This window comes from Pleurodeles waltl, chromosome 4_1, assembly GCF_031143425.1.
Source record: "Pleurodeles waltl isolate 20211129_DDA chromosome 4_1, aPleWal1.hap1.20221129, whole genome shotgun sequence".
Taxonomy (NCBI): Eukaryota; Metazoa; Chordata; class Amphibia; order Caudata; family Salamandridae; genus Pleurodeles; species Pleurodeles waltl.
In genome coordinates, this window is record NC_090442.1 from 141,241,236 (window position 1) to 141,264,922 (window position 23,687).

At 46.5% G+C, this 23,687-nt stretch overlaps 1 protein-coding gene across 1 annotated transcript in view; it reads left to right on the forward strand.

The window, feature by feature from the left end:
- RTCB (RNA 2',3'-cyclic phosphate and 5'-OH ligase) overlaps positions 1 to 18,637 on the forward strand; it is a 55,971-nt gene extending 37,334 nt beyond the window's left edge. Inside the window, exons 9-12 of the mRNA XM_069227924.1 lie at positions 14,337 to 14,525; positions 16,367 to 16,477; positions 17,152 to 17,271; positions 17,942 to 18,637. Of these exons, the coding sequence (XP_069084025.1) occupies positions 14,337 to 14,525; positions 16,367 to 16,477; positions 17,152 to 17,271; positions 17,942 to 18,049 (528 nt within the window). The 3' untranslated portion in view covers positions 18,050 to 18,637. The remainder of the gene's footprint in view (positions 1 to 14,336; positions 14,526 to 16,366; positions 16,478 to 17,151; positions 17,272 to 17,941) is intronic.
- Positions 18,638 to 23,687: the final 5,050 nt, after the last annotated feature.

Genomic DNA, 23,687 nt, shown 5'->3' on the forward strand with positions numbered 1-23,687 from the left:
ATGAGAATAACAAGGAGGAGTCACTGGCCAGTCAGGACAGCCCCTAAGGTGTCCTGAGCTGAAGTGACTCTAACTTTTAGAAATCCTCCATCTTGCAGATGGAGGATTCCCCCAATAGGGATATGAATGTGACCCCCCTTCCCTTGGGAGGAGGTAGAAAGAGGGTGTACCCACCCTCCGGGCTAGTAGCCATTGGCTACTAACCCCCCAGACCTAAACATGCCCTTAAATTTAGTATTTAAGGGCTCCCCTGAACCTAAGAATTTAGATTCCTGCAACTTAAAGAAGAAGAGGACTGCTGAGCTGAAAAACCCTGCAAAGAAGAAGACACCAACTGCTTTGGCCCCAGTCCTACCGGCCTGTCTCCCTCCTTCAGAAGAAAACTGCTCCAGCGACGCTTTCCCCAGGACCAGCGACCTCTGAATCCTCAGAGGACTGCCCTGCTTCCAAAAGACCAAGAAACTCCCGAGAACAGCGGCCCTGTTCAACAAAGACTGCAACTTTGTTTCCAGAGGAGCAGATTTAAAGACCTCTGCAATCCCCGCAAGAAGCGTGAGACTTGCAACACTGCACCCGGCGACCCCGACTCGACTGGTAAAGAAACAACACCTCACAGAGGACCCTCCAGCGACTCCGAGACTGTGAGTAACCAAAGTTGTCCCACCTGAGCCCCCACAGCGACACCTGCAGAGGAAATACCGAGGCTCCCCCTGACCGCGACTGCCTGACTCTGAAATCCCGACGCCTGGAAAAGACCCTGCACCCGCAGCCCCCAGGACCTGAAGGATCGGAACTCCAGTGCAGGAGTGACCCCCAGGAGGCCCTCTCCCTTGCCCAGGTGGTGGCTACCCCGAGGAGCCCCCCCCTTGCCTGCCTGCACCGCTGAAGAGACCCCTTGGTCTCCCATTGAAATCTATTGGAAACCCGACGCGTGTTTGCACACTGCACCCGGCCGCCCCCCGCGCTGCTGAGGGTGTACTTTTTGTGTGGACTTGTGTCCCCCCCGGTGCCCTACAAAACCCCCCTGTTCTGCCCTCCGAAGACGTGGGTACTTACCTGCTGGCAGACTGGAACCGGGGCACCCCCTTCTCCATTGAAGCCTATGTGTTTTGGGCACCACTTTGAACTCTGCACCTGACCGGCCCTGAGCTGCTGGTGTGGTGACTTTGGGGTTGCTCTGAACCCCCAACAGTGGGCTTCCTTGGACCCCAATTTGAACCCCATAGGTGGTTTACTTACCTGCAAGAACTAACATTACTTTACCTCCCCCAGGAACTGTGAAAATTGCACTGTGTCCACTTTTAAAACAGCTAAATGTGTTTTATGTAAAAAGTATATATGCTATTGTGATTATTCAAAGTTCCTAGAGTACTTACCTGCAATACCTTTCAAATGAGATATTACATGTAGAATTTGAACCTGTGGAAGATATTTTTCTATACAAAAACCTATTGGCTTGGAATTGTCTCCGAGTGTGTGTTCCTCATTTATTGCCTGTGTGTATGTACAACAAATGCTTAACACTACTCCTTTGATAAGCCTACTGCTCGACCACACTACCACAAAATAGAGCATTAGTATTATCTCTTTTTGCCACTATCTTACCTCTAAGGGGAACCCTTGGACTCTGTGCATAATATGCCTTACTTTGAAATAGTGCATACAGAGCCAACTTCCTACACTGGCCTACTGGTCAGCCTTTAGGCACAGTCGAGTTGACTGATTCTTCCCTCCAGTGAATTAGATCTTTACTCCTAAGGTGTTCTACAGTAGTTGCTTTTTCCCCTTTTGGATAAAATGAATACCTCATTGCCTGTAGTGCTCCCTAGGATTTGTCCCTCTTTCCATATGTATGTCCTGCCATTGAGGTAGTTAATATGTTCCTAGTGTTTCAACTTGTGCTCCTACGCCGATGATCCACAACTATGATTAGTGTTGATCCTCAACCCTTGAATTGTATTGCTGAACTTGAAGAGTCCTGCACTGATGTCCTGGAACTTCATGGAGGAACAGAGATCCTAAATACAGAGCTGGAGAATAGGGGTCTTGACTTGGTCAAAGACAAGCTCTGGACCCCTATTCCAGAGTCCAAAAACGTAATGTTGTGTTTGATGAAGACCTAGCTTTAGGCTTCCAGATTCATTTAGCGTAGACTTCTTCCTTCTAGCAGTTTATTCTGGACTCTCATAATCTCTGTTTTGAAAGCTTCAAAGACTACAGGGTTTGCTGATTTAACCTGTGTGTGTGTGTGTGTGTGTGTGTGGGCTTCACAAGTCGAACGCATGCCCCACAGTTTGAATTGGATGCTCTTTTTTGCTTTGTATAACTGCTGTATTATAGATTTGACCTGGATTTCTCTTTGACCTTTCTGCTAAACAACCTCAGGTACCATATGTCACATTAGGGATTGTTAATTTTATGAAGAGCTAGTGTTTGAAAATGCTGTGTCAGAACCTCCCTCAGATGGTCATGGGGCAAGCACGAGTTACCGAACCCAACTATGAAGGTTGAGGCCTTTTACTCCTGATGCAACTGGACCAAGTACCCCTTTAGCACTTGACTATTAGTAGTAGCTTGGATCGAGCAGTCCAAGGCTTCTCTGTCGAGGTAGATGCAGGGAAGTGACTTGTTCAAAATTCAAACACGTTCAATAGCAGCAATAAATGATTGTCCAGTCAAATACTTGCTATGGAAAATGTGTTTGTTGATGAACACAAAGTGAAATACTGTATACATAGACAGTACACACAGTCCCCTGAAGTCAAGGCTATAGTGTTTGGTAGACAAGTCCCTGGGTCCCACTTCCTTCTCACCAATGATATTAATTATTCGCCATTCACTAAAGATGACCTGTAGTTATGCCCCACTAGTAATCAGTCTCAGGAGTCCCAGTCCGAATCTTCCAAGTCAAAAGTGTACCAGCTCCTTAAGTGCTATGAGGCAGAACAAGTTCCCCCAGGAACTTCTGGCCCTGCAGTCAGTCATAACTGCTGCTCCAGGGGTTGCACCACCGCAGTCCCTGCTAGTGTTTCTTTCTTTGATGTTGTGGTGGGCAGCTTGAGCAGCTGCTGACGTTGAGTAGCACCCTGCAGCTCTGCAAAGGCAGCTGCTAGGCGTTCACGGTGCTTTCTTTGGTGAGATGGTAAGTGCCTCTCCTCCTTCTTACAGGTGGTGGGTGGGGCAATTGCTTGGCTTCCAATCCTCAGTCAGGGATCAGGCATGCACAGGTTACTTTAGTGTCTTCTCCACTTGATGGCGGTGGAACCAGGCAACGTTTCTTGTTGTTCAGGGTGACCCTCTCTAGCATACAGGGTCACTGACCTTACTCTGCACACAGGCTATGGCCTGATCAGCACAGCAGTAATCTCCTTCACAGCAGCCACCGCTGTCATACCAAGTCGCCAACTTCACTGCGCACATGGGCTATGGCCTAATCAGCACTGCAGTAATGTAATTGTCATGGTGACCCCTTCTGGCATACCGGGCCGTCAACTTTACTCTGCACACGGGCGATGATCCGATATGTTCAGCCTTCTCCTCACACCTCACTAAAGGATTCCACTTTCCAGGATCCCCCACTGGACCTCGCTCCCTCCAAGGGCTTGCCTCTTTCTCACAGGGCACACTGGTCTAGGCAAACAGGCAGGTGCAGGTGCCCCAGGTTCCAGGGCAGGTGGTCTCAGAGTTACGTGGATGATCTCCTCTCACTTAGCTGGGAGACTGGTAGACCTTAGCCCCCTGTCCCCAGTCATGGCCAAAGACAGAAGTATTGTAGAGGTTCTCCCTTCTCCTCCTTGACACAAAGGATGACAGGCTGCTTGACAGATGACCGTTGTGGAGGCCTCTCGCTCTCTTTTATTTTTTAATAGTCCATTTCCAGACATCAAATGACTGAGATTTAGGGTCTGAGTCTTTAAAGTTTGTGTTGCATGTCTGCTTCCTTTTAAGGAGCCCACTCCTCATGCCTGCCCTTCCTCCAGAAAGCAGTCTGTCACAGCAGGAGCACCTCCAAGTCTGAAGGCCCCTCAACATAGGCCATGGGAGTAACTAAAGGTTCACACCTGGATGTCACCCACAGCGGTATGTGCATCAAAAGGTTATCCCCACGGCCCCATCTCTACTCTATATGATTCTCTTATCAGCCCCATACCTTTACTGAGAGGTGCCAAGAACTCCTTTCCAGTGACGTCTCTCTAAATCGGCACCCTTTGAAGTGTACTGAAAAGCCCGCCCTTCCTATTGTCCCTAGACCTCTACCCTCATGGTATGTCACACCCAGCTCCCAGGAATGCAACAATCCACAACTCTGTCTAGGGGGTTCCTCTACCACCTCATTCTCATCCAGTTAGCCTGAGTCTCCCAAAATGAAACCCACAATCTTCCATGCATTGTTCCATTCACAGATACAAAACTTGGTACTTGGAAAGAAATGCTTGTGCGTACTTATTTCTGAGGACCTGTATGTGATACAATGTAGCAACTATGAAATGAAGATATACTATCGAATTTCAATACAATTTTGAATTAATTTCAATTGATTTTTCTGCGTGTTGTAATGTTATTGGACTCTTGTCTTTATTTTAGGTCGGTCAAGCTCTCCCTGGTTGGGATTGAGGGCACGTGACTAGGTTATAGAGTCAGGATTGATCAATTTGTTTGATACATCTTTTGGGGCATCCACTTAGTACCCAGGTCTACTGGGTTACCCCATTGTTAAATAATGGCTTGTTCCATTCACAGGTACACATACAGACGGCACACACATGCCTCACAGAGCTACATACTAATTGAATGTAGGCCAATGGTGACTTGCGCACACAGTGGAACATTACCTGAGTGAGCCTGTAGGCTTCACCCCCGTGATACAGGTAAAAAAAGGCCTATCCCTACTACTGATCCCCCACAAGGGATATGCTGCCACCATTGTGGTAAGCTACTTAGCTCCTGGTAAAAACGATAGCCTTTCACCAGGTGGAGGATAGCACTTGGGCGCCCTTCCCGGGCCAATAAAGACCACAATCCATTACACAAGCCTCTGTCACAGCGCACACACATTTTGTGTTTGCCCATGACAACAAAAATCAGCACCAAGGATCTAGACATTGTTGCAGCAGGGACATTCTGGACAATGGTGCACGTCCATCACTATGCGCTGGACTTTTCCGCCCCAATAGTGTGACATGGCAATAAATCACTCCTAGGCCTAAACTTTGGAATGTTCTTCCTGCCCAGATTTGTCAAATGTCTTGCCATCTTCTCTGTCTGAAGGCTTTGAAGGCAAATCTCATTTCCTAATGTTCTTTGTTGTAGATCCTCCAGTTGCTTCTAACATGTTCTTTCTAGTGCCAATATTCCTTCCAGCGATTGTCTCCAATTTAATAAATAACCAGTGTCTCTTCAGGCTGGTGGCTGAGTATGTTTTTTTGTTGGGGGTGGGGGGGGGGGGGGGGCACTCGTTCTTTCAAGGTGTTTTATTGGTTTTTAAATATTGTTCTTTTGTCTGAGGGGGTGTTTCATGTTCTGCTGCCAAACAGTAGTTGATCTGGGAATACCCTGGAACTTTGCAAAATTTTTCAGTTTGCTGGATAAATGACATACTGGAAGCTGAAAAATATACCGATAGAGTAGCATAGCAACACAAACTTGTATATACCTAAATGCATTGCAGCCGACTTGAATTTGATCCATATGTGGCTGTTGTGGCTACCTACCCCACTTACTAGGCAAGGTGGTGACTGGCTATGTATGGTGGCAGTGGATTATACTTTACAGTTATTTCCGGCATTCATAAATGGAAAGGCGCCTACTGACCTTCCCCTGTAAAGTTACACCAACTATACTTTGATAACTAGGGTTTGTTTGGATCAAGGGAGTAGCCAGAAGATGTAAATACTACCCCCCCTCCCCACTTCAGAATAAAATCTGTGATGGCATTAAGGAGGAGAGAAAAGTGAGCCCATCCCTCCTTAGAAGAGATCCTGTGTCTCTTCTTTCTATCCATTCATCAGTGGATTTCGGGGGTGGATGGAAGGGAGAAACTATTTCACCTTCACAATCGGTCATCAATTGATGGTTTCATCTATCATTCAGTCTTTCCTCATTTCATCCACTCTGCCATCCGTCCGTCCACTCTGCCATCCATCCGTCCACTCTACCATCCATCCACTCTATCTATTCATCTACTCTGCTTTTCATCCAACCACTCTCCCACCCATCCTTCCCTCCACTCGGCTGTCCATTCACCCATCCAGGCTGAAATTCATTTGTGCATGCTTTCACCCACTCATCTATCCCCCCCCTTTACACCTGTCCATCAACCTATCCATCCATTTGCCCCACCATTCTTTCACCTGTCCCTCCACCTGCACATGCATCCCTTTACTCTGCCATCCTTTCACTTGCACCTTTACATATCCATCCATTCTTTACCAACTTTTCACCTGTCCATCCATCTATCCATCCCTTTACTCTGTCATCCTTCGCCTGCTACCCACTTATCCATCTATCCATCATCCAGTCTGCCATCCTTTCACCTCCCCTTCACCTATCCATCCATCCCTCTCTATACTCTTCTATCCTTGCTCCTGTCAACTCTCCTATTCATTCACTCGTCCTTTCACCCAGTCATCCATCTTCCCTCTGTTTCATCCAGTCACTCATGCATCCATCAGTCCTTCCTTTCACTCTTTCCTCTATTCAATATTCGTTACTTCTTTCCCTTTCCTATAACACATCTTTTGTTTTTCCCTGCTCCTGCTTGCTCTTTTTTTATTTCTTTTTTCTTTTTCTTATTTCTTTATAGTGTTATTTATGAGCTTTTGCCCACTAAGCTTCAGACACAAGAAGCCCATTAAAAAAAAAAAAAAAAACGCTGTAGCTGCCAAAGCCGACATTCATGATGCCAGGATAGATTTCCTGTGAATCCAGTGGCTTTCACCTTGGAACTAGAATTATACAGCTTGAACTGTTTGGTTATGCAAACAAACTGACCTTCAATAGTTATGACTGGTGTGACTTGTGAATATGATCCTCCTAAAGTCCATCAAGGCAAGAGCAGTGGCCTAGATGCGTTTCCTAGGGAAAGTGGAAACATCTTGAACCTTAAATAAAGCTGCACTTTGGTTGGCCGAGGCTTCCCTCATGTTCCCTCAAAGCAGGATAAATAATGCCCCCCTCAAACTGTTAAACCATCCTAAGACTGAACTTTGAGGTGCTGGAAAAGACTTTCGCCAGGGACAGAACTTTCTGGTAGTTAATCTTTACTCTTTGTTGCTGTCGTTGAAGGTGCTTTTTGGGGGATACAGTCACCCTGATTCCAGAACCATTTAAAATGTCTTTAGTCTATGAGTCAGCAATGGTATTGTCAATCAGGATTGACTTTGAGGTATCTATTGAAACCACTTAGTTTTACTGGTGGCACCACAGTAGATGACACTCTGGTCATCCCTTGTGATGCCTCTTCTGCCCAAAGGGACAATTCTAGTCTGCTCTTTGAGGACTCGCTTCGTGTTGTAATTACTAGTTGTTGGTCCCGATCTCCTTTGGGCCCAATAACGATCCTTGTACTCTCCAATTATAGTGCCTTTTTTTAATCCCCATCGTAATGCCAATTATTATTCTTTTATTGGCTCTGGACTGTGAAGAACAGATCTGAAAGATGGCACAATTATCTACTTGACGTAAAAAATAAATAATGAACATCATTTAATCTAACTAATTTATTTATCACCCTATTGCCATGCTATCGGCAGTATCTATAATGTTTCCATAGACTTGCGCCATTATATAAAGCCTAATGTCCTACTAAATGATGCCCAAGAAGTCTTTTGCCAGGGAAGTGGAACTGAGGTGGTGATGACTGCCACAATGAATGATCTTCAAATGATGCGCAGATGTCACTAGTGTCAGTGCAATGATTTTGTTAGATCTGTTAGAACATTGGACACTGTCCGCCATGCACAATAAAATATCTGCAGTGTGCGCGCAGGAAACCTCAGGGCTCAGCTCTCTCCCCACATTTGTTGAATCTCTGTCCAATCCTTGTCAGCTTTTGGTATTCAGTTGATACTCAAATAATTTCCACCCTGAGTCCAGAAATATCAAAAGATCACTCTTTAAGGAATCATGTGGCTGAAGTAAAGAGCTGAGTGGAGACATATTGGTTAAACAAGGTCTATACAAAACTGAAGTTCTATTGACAGGCAACAGTCAGCGCTTATGAAATGACTCTGACCGCTAACCTCAGGGATTGCCCGTTTCCAATAAATTCAGTAGGAATCCGACCATTACGATGACTCTGACCTGTAGATGCCATTGCAGGTCCCCTTAGTCGTATCATCCTGCATCTGTAGCAGCTTGCTCACATTTCAAAGCTGTTGACATTGAACAGCAAGAAAACAAAAGTGTTGTCATCTGTTGGATCCAGGCTAGACTACTGTAATTCTTTCTATACAGACATAAAATCCTTCTTAGTACACCATCCCTAAATTCATTCGCCGCTCCCTCCCGCCTCCCAGCTGCTCCTCCCTCCCCCCTCCCTTCTTAATGACTGGCGCTGCGCGTCGCGAGTGAGCGACCTCTGACCTTTTTTTGGTCCAGAGCTCGCCCCCCACGTCCGCAGCACCAACCTGCTGTCTCCTGCCTCTGACCCCCGCCCACGCTGCTGCTAGCGTGTTCGAGGCCCTGGTTAAGCCTCACTTGACCCGTGTGCCGCTTTTCGCCGTCTTGTAAGCGTTTTTTCCGATTTTTCAGCACCTTGCCTCCTTGCGCTTCTGCCCCCGTTGTGTCCCTCTGATTACTGTACCCCGATTGTATTTTGTGCCATTAGTGTAATTTTGTGACTGTTTTTCTAATTGTGGCCGACTTTTTTTGTGCCTTGTTTTGCGTGTTTTCGCCCCTTGGGCGCTCCCCTTGCAGTTCTCTCCCTGCCGCTGCCTCCCTGCGGCCCGCCCCCCTCGCACCCCCATTCGCCGCTCCCTCCCGCCTCCCAGCTGCTCCTCCCTCCCCCCTCCCTTCTTAATGGCTGGCGCTGCGCGTCCGCGCCGCTGGCGCGCCAGAGGTGCACCAGAGGCAAGCCCGTCTGCGCCTGGACCGCGCCCAGCGCCACCCCCCCCGGTCCTCACGCCCCCCCGCGCCCCATGCCTTCGCTACTCGGCCAGCGAACTCCTCGCCCTCAACCCTGGCCCCTCCCCAGAGTGCTTCCTGGCCACCCCGAAGCACACCAAAGGACCTTTTTCCTGCTGCACCTGCAACTTCACCTGCAACAAAACAACGAAACCAGCAACAACCAACACCAACCACCTGTACTGCATCCTCCTCAACACACGCTCCGCACGAAAACACTCCATCGAACTCTGGGACCTGCTCGACACCACTGCCCCAGACGTAGCCTTCCTGACCGAAACCTGGTGGAACGACTCCTCGGCCCCTGACATCGGCATCGCCATCCCTGACGGCTACAAGATCACCAGAAGAGATCGCACCAACGGAATCGGCGGAGGAATAGCCATCGCCCACAAATCTACCCTTAAGATCAACACGGACGACACCCTCAAGTCAGCCGAACACATCCACTTCCAGATTCACACGGACCCCAACACCACCCTCAGAGGAACCCTCATATACCGCCCTCCAGGACCTAGAGCCCTCTTCAGCGACGCCGTCTCCGACCTCGCAAGCACCCACGCCCTCGCCTCTTCAGACTACATCCTCCTGGGAGACCTAAACTTCCACCTGGAAAACAAGAATGACGTCAATACCGCATCACTGACCACCAACCTCTCCAACCTCGGACTCCGCCAGCTGGTCAACACTCCCACCCACATCGCAGGCCACACCCTTGACCCACTCTTCACTTCAAGCAACCACATCTCTTTCAGCCACACCTCCGAACTCCACTGGACCGACCATCACTGCGTCCATTTCTCCTTCCAGAAAAACACCGAACACCACCGCACTCCTCTACCGCCTCACCGCCGCTGGGGAAAAGTCACCGAAGATCAACTTACCAACACCCTCGCCAAAAACCCACCACCGGACCCCACCAACCCGGACTCCGCCGCCATCAACCTCCAACAATGGATCCTCGACTGCGCCAACATCTTAGCCCCACTAAAGAGACCCACCGCCAATCAAGAAAAGAAAAAACCAGCCTGGTTCACCGACGAACTTACCACCTCCAAACGCACCTGCCAGAAACTCAAGAAAAAATGGATCCTCGAGCGCACACCCGAGAACCTCGCTACCCTCAAGGAAGCCAACCGTGAACACCACCAACGGATCCGACTCGCGAAGCGCTCCCACTTCACAGAACGCCTCAACAACAACGCTCACGACTGCAAGGAACTCTTCGGCATCGTGAAGGAACTCGCCAACCCCAACGCCATTGTCAACGACATCCCTCCATCCCAGAAACTCTGCAACGATCTCTCCACCTTCTTCTACCAGAAAATTGCAGCCATCCACGACAGCTTCAACAACTCACCTCCGCCAGACCCCACCCCCAACAACTCCTCCCACGCCGACCACATCACCACCAGGACCCAAGTAGACGACGCCGAAACCCTAAAGACCATGAACTCCATCCACTCAGGATCTCCCTCTGACCCCTGCCCACATCACGTGTTCAACAAAGCCGACGCCACCATCGCCCCCCACTCTGAAAGATCATCAGCCTTTCCTTCAACACCGCTACCTTCCCGGACAGCTGGAAGCACGCAGAAATCCAACCCCTCCTCAAGAAACCTAAGGCTGACCTCAACGATCTCAAAAACTTCCGACCGATCTCCCTCCTCCCTTTCCCAGCGAAAGTCATCGAGAAGATCGTCAACGCACAGCTCGCCAACTACCTAGAAGACAACTCCATCCTTGACCCCTCCCAATCCGGCTTCAGACGAAACCACAGCACAGGGACTGCACTCCTCGCTGCCACAGATGACATCAGACTACAAATGGACAGCGGCGAAACCTCAGCCCTGATCCTCCTAGACCTATCAGCCGCCTTCGATACAGTCTGCCACCGCACCCTACTAACCCGCTTACACGAAGCCGGCATCCAAGAAAAGGCCCTCAAATGGATCTCCTCCTTTCTCTCCGGCCGAACCCAGAGGGTCCGACTCTCACCTTTCCGCTCCAATGCCACCAACCTCATCTGCGGCGTGCCCCAAGGCTCATCACTTAGCCCAACGCTGTTCAACGTCTACATGGCCCCCCTCGCACAACTGGCCCGCCAGCACAACCTCAGCATCCTCACCTACGCCGACGACCCACAACTCGTCCTCTCCCTGACCAAAGATCCTCTCACCGCCAAAGCCATCCTCCACGAGGGACTGAAATCCATCGCCGAGTGGATGAACAACAGCCGCCTGAAACTCAACTCCGACAAGACGGAAGTCCTCATCCTCGGGCGCACCCCCTCGGCCTGGAACGACTCGTGGTGGCCCACCGCCCTGGGCCCCCCACCCACCCCAGCCAGCCACGCACAAAATCTCGGCTTCATCCTCGACTCCACCCTCACCATGTCCAAACAGGTCAATGCAGTCTCATCCTCCTGCTTTAACACCCTCCGATTGCTCCGCAGGATCTTCAAGTGGATTCCAACAGGAACCAGAAAGACAGTGACCCAAGCCCTCGTCAGTAGCAGACTCTACTACGGCAACGCACTCTACACAGGCATCCCAACAAAAGACATCAAACGACTCCAACGCATCCGCCCGCCTGATCCTCGACATACCCCGCCGATGTCACATCTCCCCTCACCTGAAGGACCTCCACTGGCTCCCCGTGGACAAGAGGATCACCTTTAAACTCCTCACCCACGCGCACAAGGCTCTACACGACACCGGACCCGCCTACCTGAACACCAAACTCAACTTCTACATTCCCGCACGACAACTACGCTCTGCCAACCTTGCCCTCGCCATCGTCCCCTGAATCCAGCGCAAGACCTCTGGCGGCAGATCCTTCTCCTACCTCGCCGCCAAAACCTGGAACTCACTCCCGACCTCACTGCGCCAGACCCAGGACCTCCTCACCTTCAGGAGACTCCTCAAGACTTGGCTCTTCGAACGATAGCAGCATCCCCCCACCCCCCAGCGCCTCGAAACCCTAACGGGTACATAGCGCGCTTTATAAATTATTGATTGATTGATTGAAAACCAAGCTGGCTTAAGGGTATTGACTGCCTGAAGAAGTAACTCGAATATTACTCAATTATTCCTTCCACTAGCTACCTCTTCATCTGCTGGTCTCTTTCAGAGTTTTATGCATTTTTTTTTTATAAAGCAATCTAAGTGAAATTTACCAGGGTTTTTAAAGATGTAAAACCCAGCTAGGGCATTCTTTCGTCAAACACACTTTGTTTAGCAAACCCTTGCTGTAAGAGAACACATTTAGGAGGAAGATCCTGCTTGTGGTAGCCCAACTCCTGTTTGAAACACTAGTCTATTGGAGATTCATACTATCAAAGCCCACCTACCTTTTCATAAAATGCTAAATACCTTTCTTTCCTCACAATAATTTTCTCTTCCAAATGTGTTCTGAGCACCTAGACCGCCTATTGAGGTGACAGTGCGCCGTACAAGACTTTTCCAATAACATACAATTCAGGAGATAACTTAAATTGAAGTGGTGGTTAGGTCTTAAGCCTAACTTCAAGTTTATAGTTTGGAATAGTTAGGCTCTGGTGTGCCCCACACCCGGAAGATTTCGACCAGAACCAGCCCACTGAAAGTTACAGGCACCATTGTAAAATCTGCTCTGGTTCAAAATGATTGTGAAGCCTTTGGCTCCATTTGAGTCCTTGTGTTATCTCGTTCTGAATGATGTCCCAAGTGGGCATCTATTACCAGATCCAGTTGGCCCTGTTGAGCTAAACAGTGGGAAGCTTGGCAGTTTAAAAAAACAGTTTGCGTACTAGGGTGGGACCTTTGTTTGTTTTAATGGTAGACATGGTTAGCTAAGGGAAGTTTGTACCATTTTTAACTGGAAGGTCAGTAGCTAGGTCTCAAACCAATTTAATTATCCAGTTGATACCTTGCGTCATGGACGTTGAAACAAGACAGATAAATCTGTCTCCTCAGTTCTGCTTCCAGTTTCCATTGCTTATTTTTCTTTGAGACATTGAAGTAAAGCTCACAAGCCCGGGAGCTGTTGAATAGTCACTCACCGATAAGATAAAGTTTCCTCGAGGGTTCAATGTCATATGAAGATATAGCACCGACTGCATAACCACTATGGACCATATGTGGTTATATCTCAGCCCTTTAACATGCTACTAATTTCTGTGTTTTTCTGTGTTTATTCTATTTTTAATTCCCCTCAACAAAGGGTGACTCCTACTTTTTAATTTTAGACCTGGGATAAGGGGGGGGGCTGAAATATTCAGAAAACATCCCATACAACCTGTATTTCTACTGTATCAATACTCATTAGATTCGATATATAGATCTAGATAAAAACTCAGGTATTTATAATTATTTTGATTGGGAGTCATCAGTTTTTTGTCACACCAAATCGAATGAGTATTGACCGAAATAAAAGTCGTGTGGGGTGTTTTCTTTGTTGTTAATATTGAATGCTATTTTTAATTGCCATTTCTTACTTTTCTATTAAATGTTGTCTCGAAATTCCAACATTTAGCAGACATTAAGTTTATGTATGCTAGTAACTGTATCTGATTTCCTGACCACTGATGCCTTCTGGAACAAGCCTTCACTGACTGACCTACGGGGCCAACGTGCATTTTACAGATACACTTCGTTTTACGTTTGGAGTGTCATTGACTAAATAGACCAACCGCGCCTTCAAGTTGCAGTACTGTACTACTGAAAGCCCAGGGATAAAGAACAGTGAGACTGGATCCGGTCCAGTGGTCACTACCTCAGGGCCACAATTACAGGCTTTGGATCAGTGGCTTATATTCAGAATCCTCTGTGTGCTTTTCAGTCAGTGCATTAAAGGACAATAGTGTTAGATAATTTCATCAGACTCTGTCCACTGTACTTTCTATTAGTCCTTAGGTCAGTGATTGGTGGGCACGTCACGTAGGCTATCACAGATGTATTGTCGGTATCCTCCCCGCCTCCCCCAGATCGGGTAAGCGTCTTCACTCCTGCACTTCGGAGAACCTGAAGACCCGCCTCTTCTTGCAGCACTAATTCTCCTCCTCTTGTCAACATCTTTCAAAACTCCATATCCCCAACTCTCTTTCAGCCCATGTACACCTTATGTACAGTGCTCCATTGTTTCATAGTTCTAAATCTACATTATTTTCCAATAAAGTACTAAGCCTTGTGATGATGTGGCAGTTTCTGAGCATATATTCCTGTTTCTTATAGGCTTTTGCCAAAGTCTTCAACACCACCCCGGATGACCTGGATTTGCATGTGATCTATGATGTGTCTCATAATATCGCAAAGGTGGAGCAGCACGTGGTGGATGGGAAGGAGACAACCCTTCTTGTGCATCGTAAGGGTTCCACGCGCGCCTTCCCCCCACATCATCCTCTCATTGCTGTGGACTATCAGGTATGACTGAACAATGTATAAGTATTCATATAAGGTCGATCAGATGTAGGCCTGTGCTTATTTTAAAACATTCTGTTGGGGTAATGGGAATGTATTGGTTACATGTAGTTTTCCAATTTTCCCTTAAAACATATGGCCAGTAGAATCCAATGGCATGTCCTGCTCCCATGATGTCCATAGGTGAGGCATCCTAGAGCAGGTATGGCAGGCAGTGGCTGCATTGTACCACAGAACCATGGTAGATGCTGGGAAAGGGAGCTGGCGGGGGGAGGAGGGTGCGGAGTGGGTATGTGGTCTGTTGAAGCCTGTCGGGCTCACATTGTTGGTGATCAGGAGGGATAGTGGTGCTGCACCAAGGGCTGATTTGAGGCTGGCTGATTAAGGTTTGGGGGAGGTCGTGTCAGTGTAAAATCTGCTTCAGAGCTCTTTCCCAGCCCTATACCAGGAATACAAATCCACAACCTCGACCATTCCAAGATGGTCCATACTTCATGGAACACTTTTTCTTTTCTTGTTTCCTGCCACTCTGCTGTTAAAAGGAGAGTTGGAATTTTAGAGATTTGTCACTACACACCTGAAGTCCCATGTTTAACTAGTTTATCGACCCATGCAGCTTTTGATGTCATTTTTTGATTCTCAGTGCTGTAATAGAGTGGGTTTATTTCAATTCTGCCCTTTTTTGTCAATACTGTTTTGTGCTTTTCTCCCTTGAGTCCTTCTTGGAATTCTCTTGTTTATCTTGTGAACTGTTCGATCTGGTAATCTTAATTTATGGATTATTCCGGATCATCTTAACCTGGTCCTGGAGGTTTTCTTCTTCTTTTCTGTTTTTACCTCCAATTTGAAGACTCCTTTCTACAGACACTTGCACATTCTGCCCCATATGCAGCTGAATCTCGGTGATGCCAGTAATAAAAAAAAAAAAAACACCCTGGAACTCCCATCCTTTCGATACAGGGCATTTTCTGCCACCTAGGAACTGGCAGTGATATGTGATAACGGCGAACTCCGTGTCTACAATAATCCCACTTTATTGCCAGTTCACAGTTGTCAAAGTAGCAATTACATAGACCTATTGGAAGGTGGCAGTTAGTGCCCTTACTTGTAAATGATGTTGCTAATGAAGACGTAGCAGTGATATGTAGCTACAGGAGGGGCTGGAGGTCAGGCGTAGGGGTGAAGCGGACCTCGCTGGGAGGGCTATTGAGGACGGTAGAGGGAACTCAAGCAGTGTAGGAATGGAGGTTGCAAGGGGCACCATTAATGTGGAGTTTGAGGCCAGAATCCTACTGCATCTCTCATTCTTCTGTTGTGTGAGAAGGGCATTTGGAAAAGTAGAAAGTTAAAGCAGTTAATTGAGAGAGTTGACTTTATCCTCTTTTGGTGAGGGTTTGGTTATGTTGTTTAGGCACACCAATTTAACAACCATCCAAGCAGTTCTGTTTTCTTTAGGGTTAGTCATCCATAGATTTGATGGTGTGGTTTAATGGTAGTCCACAGTTATGCCACTTTTGGATAAGTGTCATAATTGCAAATATCAAGATCGCTGTTCCCATCAGACTTCAGATTTTCCATTCTCTGCTCACAAATCAAAGACCTGGTGTCCTGTTTATCCATTTACATAACCTGACTCGTCACAGAAATTGAATGTGGTTCTGTCTAACATTCTATGAATTTGTGTGTCCAAAGTTTGTTTTGAGTACCTGCCCTTGATGTTCCCTTTTTTATCCTCATCCTCATGCCCAAAACACGACTGACTGGCTTAGCATATTTGTCACTCCTTTTATTGACTTCTTCCCACAGAGATCTGAATTAAACCTGGTTGTCTTGTGCTTCCACAGCTAACTGGACAGCCGGTCTTGATCGGTGGTACTATGGGCACGTGCAGCTATGTACTGACTGGGACTGAGCAAGGCATGACTGAGACCTTCGGAACCACCTGCCACGGGGCTGTAAGTACATTCCATGCTGAAACAAGAAAACCAAATACTCCCGAGCTGCAGCCATAGGCACAGGGGTAAATGAAATACCTGCACCATAAGATCACGCTATTAGTCTACTAAGGTGGTTCTCATGGAAGAAATAGTTAATATCCGATCGTAATGCTCCGATTACAAATGGTTTGTTGAGTGCGGGTGAAGTTCTGACTTTACCATGTAATGTATCAGTGGAAGAGATGGTTGGCGGTTCTTAGGTTACATTTTAGTATTTAGTTTCCTTATTACAGAAGTGATACAAATAATTGGGTGCTCACTGAGGCATTGTAACAGGCCATGGCCCACCTCACAGGCTTGTGGATGTTTAGTTCCTGCTCTGTTGGTGGTGATCTGTGCCTCTGTGCTAGCTCAGTCTCATCTCTTCCACTCCTCTGAAGAACTGCCTCCCCTTCTTTGGCGACTTCCTGTTTGTGTCCTGCCTAGAAGGTGAACGCTTGACTCCCAGACCAAGGAGCTTTGTGTTTACTTCTAAAACAGCATTTTACAAGAATCTCGTTCTTAGCCACAGGAAAACACCTGTACATATTTTTGATTGTTTGGTGGTAGAAAGAAATCCAAACAAATAGCAGTGTCTACTTTCCAATGAATGGTATGTCCCCCATTTTAAAACATTTCATATTGTCTTTCAGGGTCGTGCATTATCCCGAGCTAAGTCCCGGCGTAACCTAGACTTCCAGGATGTGCTGGACAAGCTTGCAGACATGGGGATTGCTATCCGTGTGGCTTCCCCGAAGCTGGTGATGGAGGAGGTAAGCGAAGGCTTCTCTCAGATGTAGTCTGGATGTCTGACGGTGATAATGTGAATGAGTACTAGCTGTCTCAGTGAGAGAAAGCTGGATGGTTTCAGGTTGGTGCTGCATGAAATGAGGCTAAAAGATATAGCACCTTGTGTCCAGAACATCCATCTGAGCAGTAAAAGCGAGAGTGGGGGAGTGGGATAATCGGAGTTGATTACCTGTGCCTGAGGGTGTGCATGAGAGCTGGTGAGTGGGTTAGGTGACTCTGGAGTACAAGCCTTGCTTGGTCACCAGGCTTGCATTTGAGGTATGGAGTTGTTTGCTTTGCCAATTTTCTGAATTAGGTGTGCGGTGGGGGTGGGGTCTTCCACAAGAGTGGGTGCAGGTCTAGACAACCCTCTCTTTTATAAGCCTTCAGGGCCTCCCTTTAGTGTCTTGAAGATCTCAGGCATACACCAATGCAGATGCCCTTACTAGATCTTTCGGCCTGCTCCGCTCTCCCATACTCAGACACTCCATCCTTGAGCTCTAGGCATAAGGGGTGAACATTTATTGTTTTGGGACATTCACTCTCCTTGTACTCTCTTTGGGAATACTTTACTTGAGCTAATACGATGCATACCCAGTATATGTGTTTCATATGGGCAGTGGAACAGCCCCTCATGTACCTTATTTCTTACAGGCACCCGAATCTTACAAAAACGTGACCGATGTCGTCGACACATGCCACGATGCTGGAATCAGCAAGAAAGCCATCAAACTCCGCCCCATTGCCGTCATTAAAGGCTAGAACTGTCCTACCTGTTGCAGTGGATGGACAACTAACAGCAAGATCAGTTCTCTCCTTTCCCCACTTTTTTTTCCAACCACTTTCGTTACTCACGCTCAAGCAGTAATTTCTGCAGCTTCTCCATATTTCTGCTACCCTCCTCTAGCCTCTGTCAAACTCTGTCTACATGAAGGTTTTTTTGGGGTTTATCTATCAAAAATATCTGTATTTTGCATACGCAAATACACATTGTACTTTGTTTTTCAATGTTTTAGTTGCTCTGGGAACAGCTAAATTCTTTACCTTGCCCCCGATGGTGGGAACATAATCCTTTTGTTTGTTGACATGGCGTGCAGAAACAATGACTTTTCTTTCTTTATATGCATCCTGGGAGGGCTGCAGAGAATGCCCTGACCCGGGTACACTGATTCGTTGAGTTGAGAGGTTCCATAATGAATTGAATTTAGAACTTCAGATACCTATGTCAAGCAAATAGCTACCCATTGGCGCCCAAGTGCTGCTTCTAGCACAGGAGGATTCATGTGGGGAAAGTATTGCAGAGATGGCAGAAGAGCAATTGCGAATAAAATGGGCTTTGCTTTCACAGGTCATTGCTGTGGTCTGAAATATTTTCGTCTGAGTGATTTGATATGATTTATATGTAATGAATGTCAGATCTTTCTCATCCCTGCCACAGCACCATCTCTTTTGTAACTAGTAATGTCTGTGGCAAAGGCCATGACGTTTGCAGAAGGACTTCAGAGTGCCAAACACCTCATGAAAGGTGGTAAGCCCAGATATGGCGCGCATTTCATTGTGCCACAGGCACATCCCATCTCCCCCTCTTCTTTCTACACTTTTTCATATCCAATTATATTATATTACATTACAAAATAATGTGGGTATGGAACTGTTTATCTGTAGTCAAAATTTCATTGCTTTGTTTTGTTATTGAAATCTGAGTAGTAAGCCTTTTTCTCCAGCAAGGTATCCTTTCTATTCATCCCCTTCGAAACATGACCAGTGACAGGCTGGACCACTCCTAAACCCAAGCTGTGTTTGGTGCCTAGCCACCGAGGGTGAGCGTTGCAAGTTGCTGAACTGGCTGCCTCTTGACCATGACAAAAGAGAGCGGGGAGAGGCAGGTGAAGTTCTCTTGTTTAGCTCTGCAAGTCTTCTGCCCAAGGCAAGCTTGCTAAGTCTGACATTGGACCCTGAGAGACCCTTCGGCAATAGAGATGCTCATAAGGACTCTGACCTGGCCAAAATCAAACCCAGATATTATACCGTGTGTGTGGGGAGCATGTGTCAAAAGTACCTACTCATTTCCCTTGCTGGTGCAGAATTAGCACATGCTTGGATTGCTGGTCATGAGTGATCATTCCAGCTGGAGAAGATCAAAATTTAATTGGGCAAAAATGTTGGAAAATCAGAAGTTCCCTAATTAAAAAAAAAATGTAATGATATTTCAGAAGAAGATAAATTACTCAAAAGAAAATGATTGCAATATTGAGGGATTATGACCCCTCACCGCTGCTAAATGTGTGCCTGCGGTTTTCCCGTTCTGAGCCCTTGAGCTTAAACGTAGCTCTAGTTCTCCATTATTATGTCTCCACTGTAGAATGTTGTAATGTGCAATATTTCTGTCTGTGAGAAATTTAATTTGCAAGTGATGCTTACTGTCTCACAGATGTGAAAGAAGATGTGGTGTGGCCCTATGTCGCTTCACAATGCATCCACGTTTTCCAAGCAGGGATTGCTGGCATTCGCCAAAGCCAGCAGATAGTGGATGGCACTCGCCTTCATACGCAGGAGAATACTGGTGCACCCTTGGCTCTCCAGGTGACACACCAGAGTGTAATGTTTTGTTTGTTTTTAAAACAAATTTGTGATGCTCCAGTTTTACTCATGAATTCTTCCTGCTATCACTGTTGCATATAGAGGAAGGGACTTCCATGTCTGCCTCATGGTCATTGACCCCTGCCGCATGGGTACACCTGTATTACCACTGTGGTCAGATCAGCCAGTGACAGATGAAAACCGACCCAAATTCCAAACTCAGCCAGCCACCAGAAAGATCTACTCATCAAATAAGTGGGACGTCCACAAGGTGAGGGATTGCGCTACTTAGGCAGTGCCCAGGGGACTGATGAATGCTCGATACTGCTCTGACCACTGTGCTCACTTCATAAGATATGATTTTGGTCAATACAAATGTGGAGTGCTGCATATAATCAATTGTAGCAAATGGAACATTGCAATGTAACGCATTTTGGTGTATCGGTTACACCTCTGAAAGCTGGTTCCATTAAGCCAACTCAGCTTAATTTTAGGAGAATAAGCAAAGGAAAATAAATTAATTCAACAAAAAGAATTAGCATGTAATAATAACGTTTTTGGCGCCTGTAATATTCATAGAGGCCTTCAGCTCTGTTAAACTGCTTCTGTGTGATGATTGTCGCCATTATGCTATTTGGGTTTGATCATTTGTACTAATGTTGCTTCTCATATTTTTCAATATTTTAGTCATTTCTGAAGTGAAGGTCTCACCAATGAGATTGTCTCTTGAAGTTGAGCCAGACAAAGATTAAAAAAACAAGAAAACAATTGTGGTAAACGAATAACTGGAACTTGAAAAGCCAGTTTTATGGACCTTGCCAAATGCCATGTGTAAGAATTCATTGAGTCCAGAAGGTGGCAAAGGCCCAGAGTTCCGAAACCTGAACTTAAACGCATCCGCCTACGACACGCGACATGCATAGGAGCATGATGGTGTCAACACCTTGCTCAGTGAGCATACGTGTTTCACCAAGGACGGAATTGATTACTAACCCCATTCCTTCAAAAGCTTGATGCTGGCCTAATTTCCGTCAAAAAATCATTCCGTTTGTAGGATTTAAGCTGGTAAAACTCTCTGTGCACCTGATTTTTGGTTTTAGATGTGGTATTACTGTTTGTCTGGAGGCACAGAGATCAAAGAGGACTTTTTTTTTTTTTTAGAGGTGTTATGACAACGGCTAGTTTGAACAATGATTGAACACATCCTGAAGAAAGAATTTAGGAGGTGTTTTATTCTGCTGTGGAACCGGTTTACATGTTCCTTGAGCAATGCACTTAGGCAGGGTTGTATTGGGAGCCATAGTTCTTTTTTGTTTGCAGAAAAGCTGACCTGAAATGGGAGTCAAGCAGGGGGCTGGATAGGAGGTGCTAGAGTATAAGTAGTGAGAACATTAAGAGGGGGATTGGAGAGGACTGGGTGATATGACCGATTACTACATTGTCGATAAAGGAGGAACAGTGTTTTTTTATCTTTTTATATATTTATTTATTTTAAATTAGACACTGGAATAGTGGAAGTTTCTCAAGACTAGGCACAAGGGCTGTAGAGTGAATAAGGTTCTTCGGGGAGCTTCATCTCCCAATAACCCCTCCACAAGTTCAAAGAGTGGCAGCAGGTTTCGTCATCAATTAAAATGAATAGTGATCAACATGGTATTGAATAGTAAACATACAGCATAAATTTAAAATCTACAAGAAACTGTGCCCAAATATTTTAAGAAAAGAAATAACACGAAAAAGAAAACCAGACAACAATACCTTAGCCATGTGAGTGTGAAAATGGACATTGAAGAATAGACTGGAGACAAATAACTAACATTTTAGCATTTTCAGAGTAAAAAGAAACTAACAAACTTACAGTTATAAGCAATACCTCTTCTTTTTTTTTTTTTTTTTTTTTTTTTTTAGCAGTTTGTAGTAATAAATTATCACCACACTACTGAGCTATGTGCCATCCCCTTTCTTGTTTGGCAGGTGGAAACCTCATAGTTGGGACATGGTTAACTCATGGCTCTTGAAAAATGTAATGTAGATTATTAGTTGGGGTGGTTGTGAGAACTAATCAAGTATTCATGTCACTATTCTATATCCGGTCCAGTTAGATTAATTGAAGCCTTGGTTCAGTCCTGAGTAGCTGTGGCAGGAGTAGCCAGGCTTAACTCAGAGGAAATATGTATAAAGCATTGATCAGTTTCCCAAATAGTGAATAAGTTGAAAACGCAAAACAATAAAAAAAATCCCACTCCAATTTATAGATTTAATATGAATATTAATGAACAAACACCAAAACGACAAAAATATGATCAGGAGAACCAGAGATACGATTTTTGGGAGTTTTAGAGTTTTCTAGCGCAAACCGTCAACTAAGGTCATCTGGTCAGAGCAGGTCAAAGTCAAAAGTAATGGCTGACTGCTATGGAGCACTGGTCGGCTTATTATTATTATTATTATTATTATTATTTTTTTCCTAGAAGAATTTTCTTGTAAGCTGGGCACACTGCCAGTGGCTGAATCTACAGGTAAAACAGCAGGCTTAGTGCTTCTTCTGAGTTCCAGTCCTTCAGTACAGCAGGTGCAGTCCCTCTGTTTTCCACAGGTCAATCAGTGTTCTGAAGAAGGTGACCACAGATTGACACTTATCAATCAGGTGGTAGTTGTATAGCGTGGCTTCCGCCAGAGTATCCACACGCTTGCTGCAGGTGTATATTTGAAAAGCCAGGTTTACATTCCCTTTCCGAAGTGGGTAAGCGAGGGTGCGGTGTGGATGGTTGGGAGGCGTTCCAGGATTTGGCAGCGAGGTGGGACAAGGAACGGCATCCGGCGTGGCAGCGGTGTATGCATGTTATCTTTGCGAGGGCAATGTGTGCCGAGCTGAGGTTCCAAATTGGCAAAGGTGAAGGCGGTGGTTCAGATGGTCGGGTCCTTCGGTATAGAGGGCTTTGTAGGCATGGGTCAGGAGTTTTAAGTGCTATCTCTTCTGGATCAGGAGCCAATGGAGGTCCTTCAGGTGCTGGGTGATGTGGGTTCTTTTGGGCAGGTTGAAGATCAGTCTGGCAGCTACTTTCTGGATCGTCTGGAGTTTTTGTATGACTTCAGTGGTGGTGCATGTGTAGAGTGTGTTGCCATAGTCCAGTAGGCAGTTCATGAGGGCCTGCGTCACCGCCTTCCTCGTGCTGATGGGGAGCCACTTAAAAGATCGTGCGGAGCGTGTGGAAGTAGGCTGAGGATATGGCGTTGACATAGTGTTACATGGAGAGTTTGCGGTCGAGAATGATGCAGAGGTTGCGGGTGTGATCTTCTGGTGTGGGGGTTGGTTCCGAGCTCTGCTGGCCAAACAGGCGTCGTCCCAGAGAGTTGAATGTCTGCCGAAGATCAGAACCTCTGTTTTGTCCAAGTTGAGCTTCAGGCAGTTGTTTTTCATCCAGGCGAATACGTTCTTCATACAATTCTGGGAGTTGGTGTTCGTCTTGGTGGGGTCTGTTAAGAGCGAGCGGATGAGCTGCGTGTCGTCAGCATAGGAGATGAAGATGATGATGCTGTGCGATCTCACTACATCTGCAAGTGGTGTCGTGGATTCTGAAGAGTGTTGGGCTTAAGGAGATGCTTGACTAGTGAGGAGAAGGTGGGGAGACTTTGGGTGCGTGAGGAAGAATGGCATCCATCTGAGCACATCGTCTTTGTCCCCAGTCTGGAGTAGTCAGTTCATGAGTGTCTGGTGGGAAACAGTGTCGAAGTTGGCGGAGATGTCAAGCAGGATCAGGGCTGCTGCTTCTCCTCTGTCCAGCAGGGTGCAGATGTCTGTTGTGGCAATCAGAGCTGT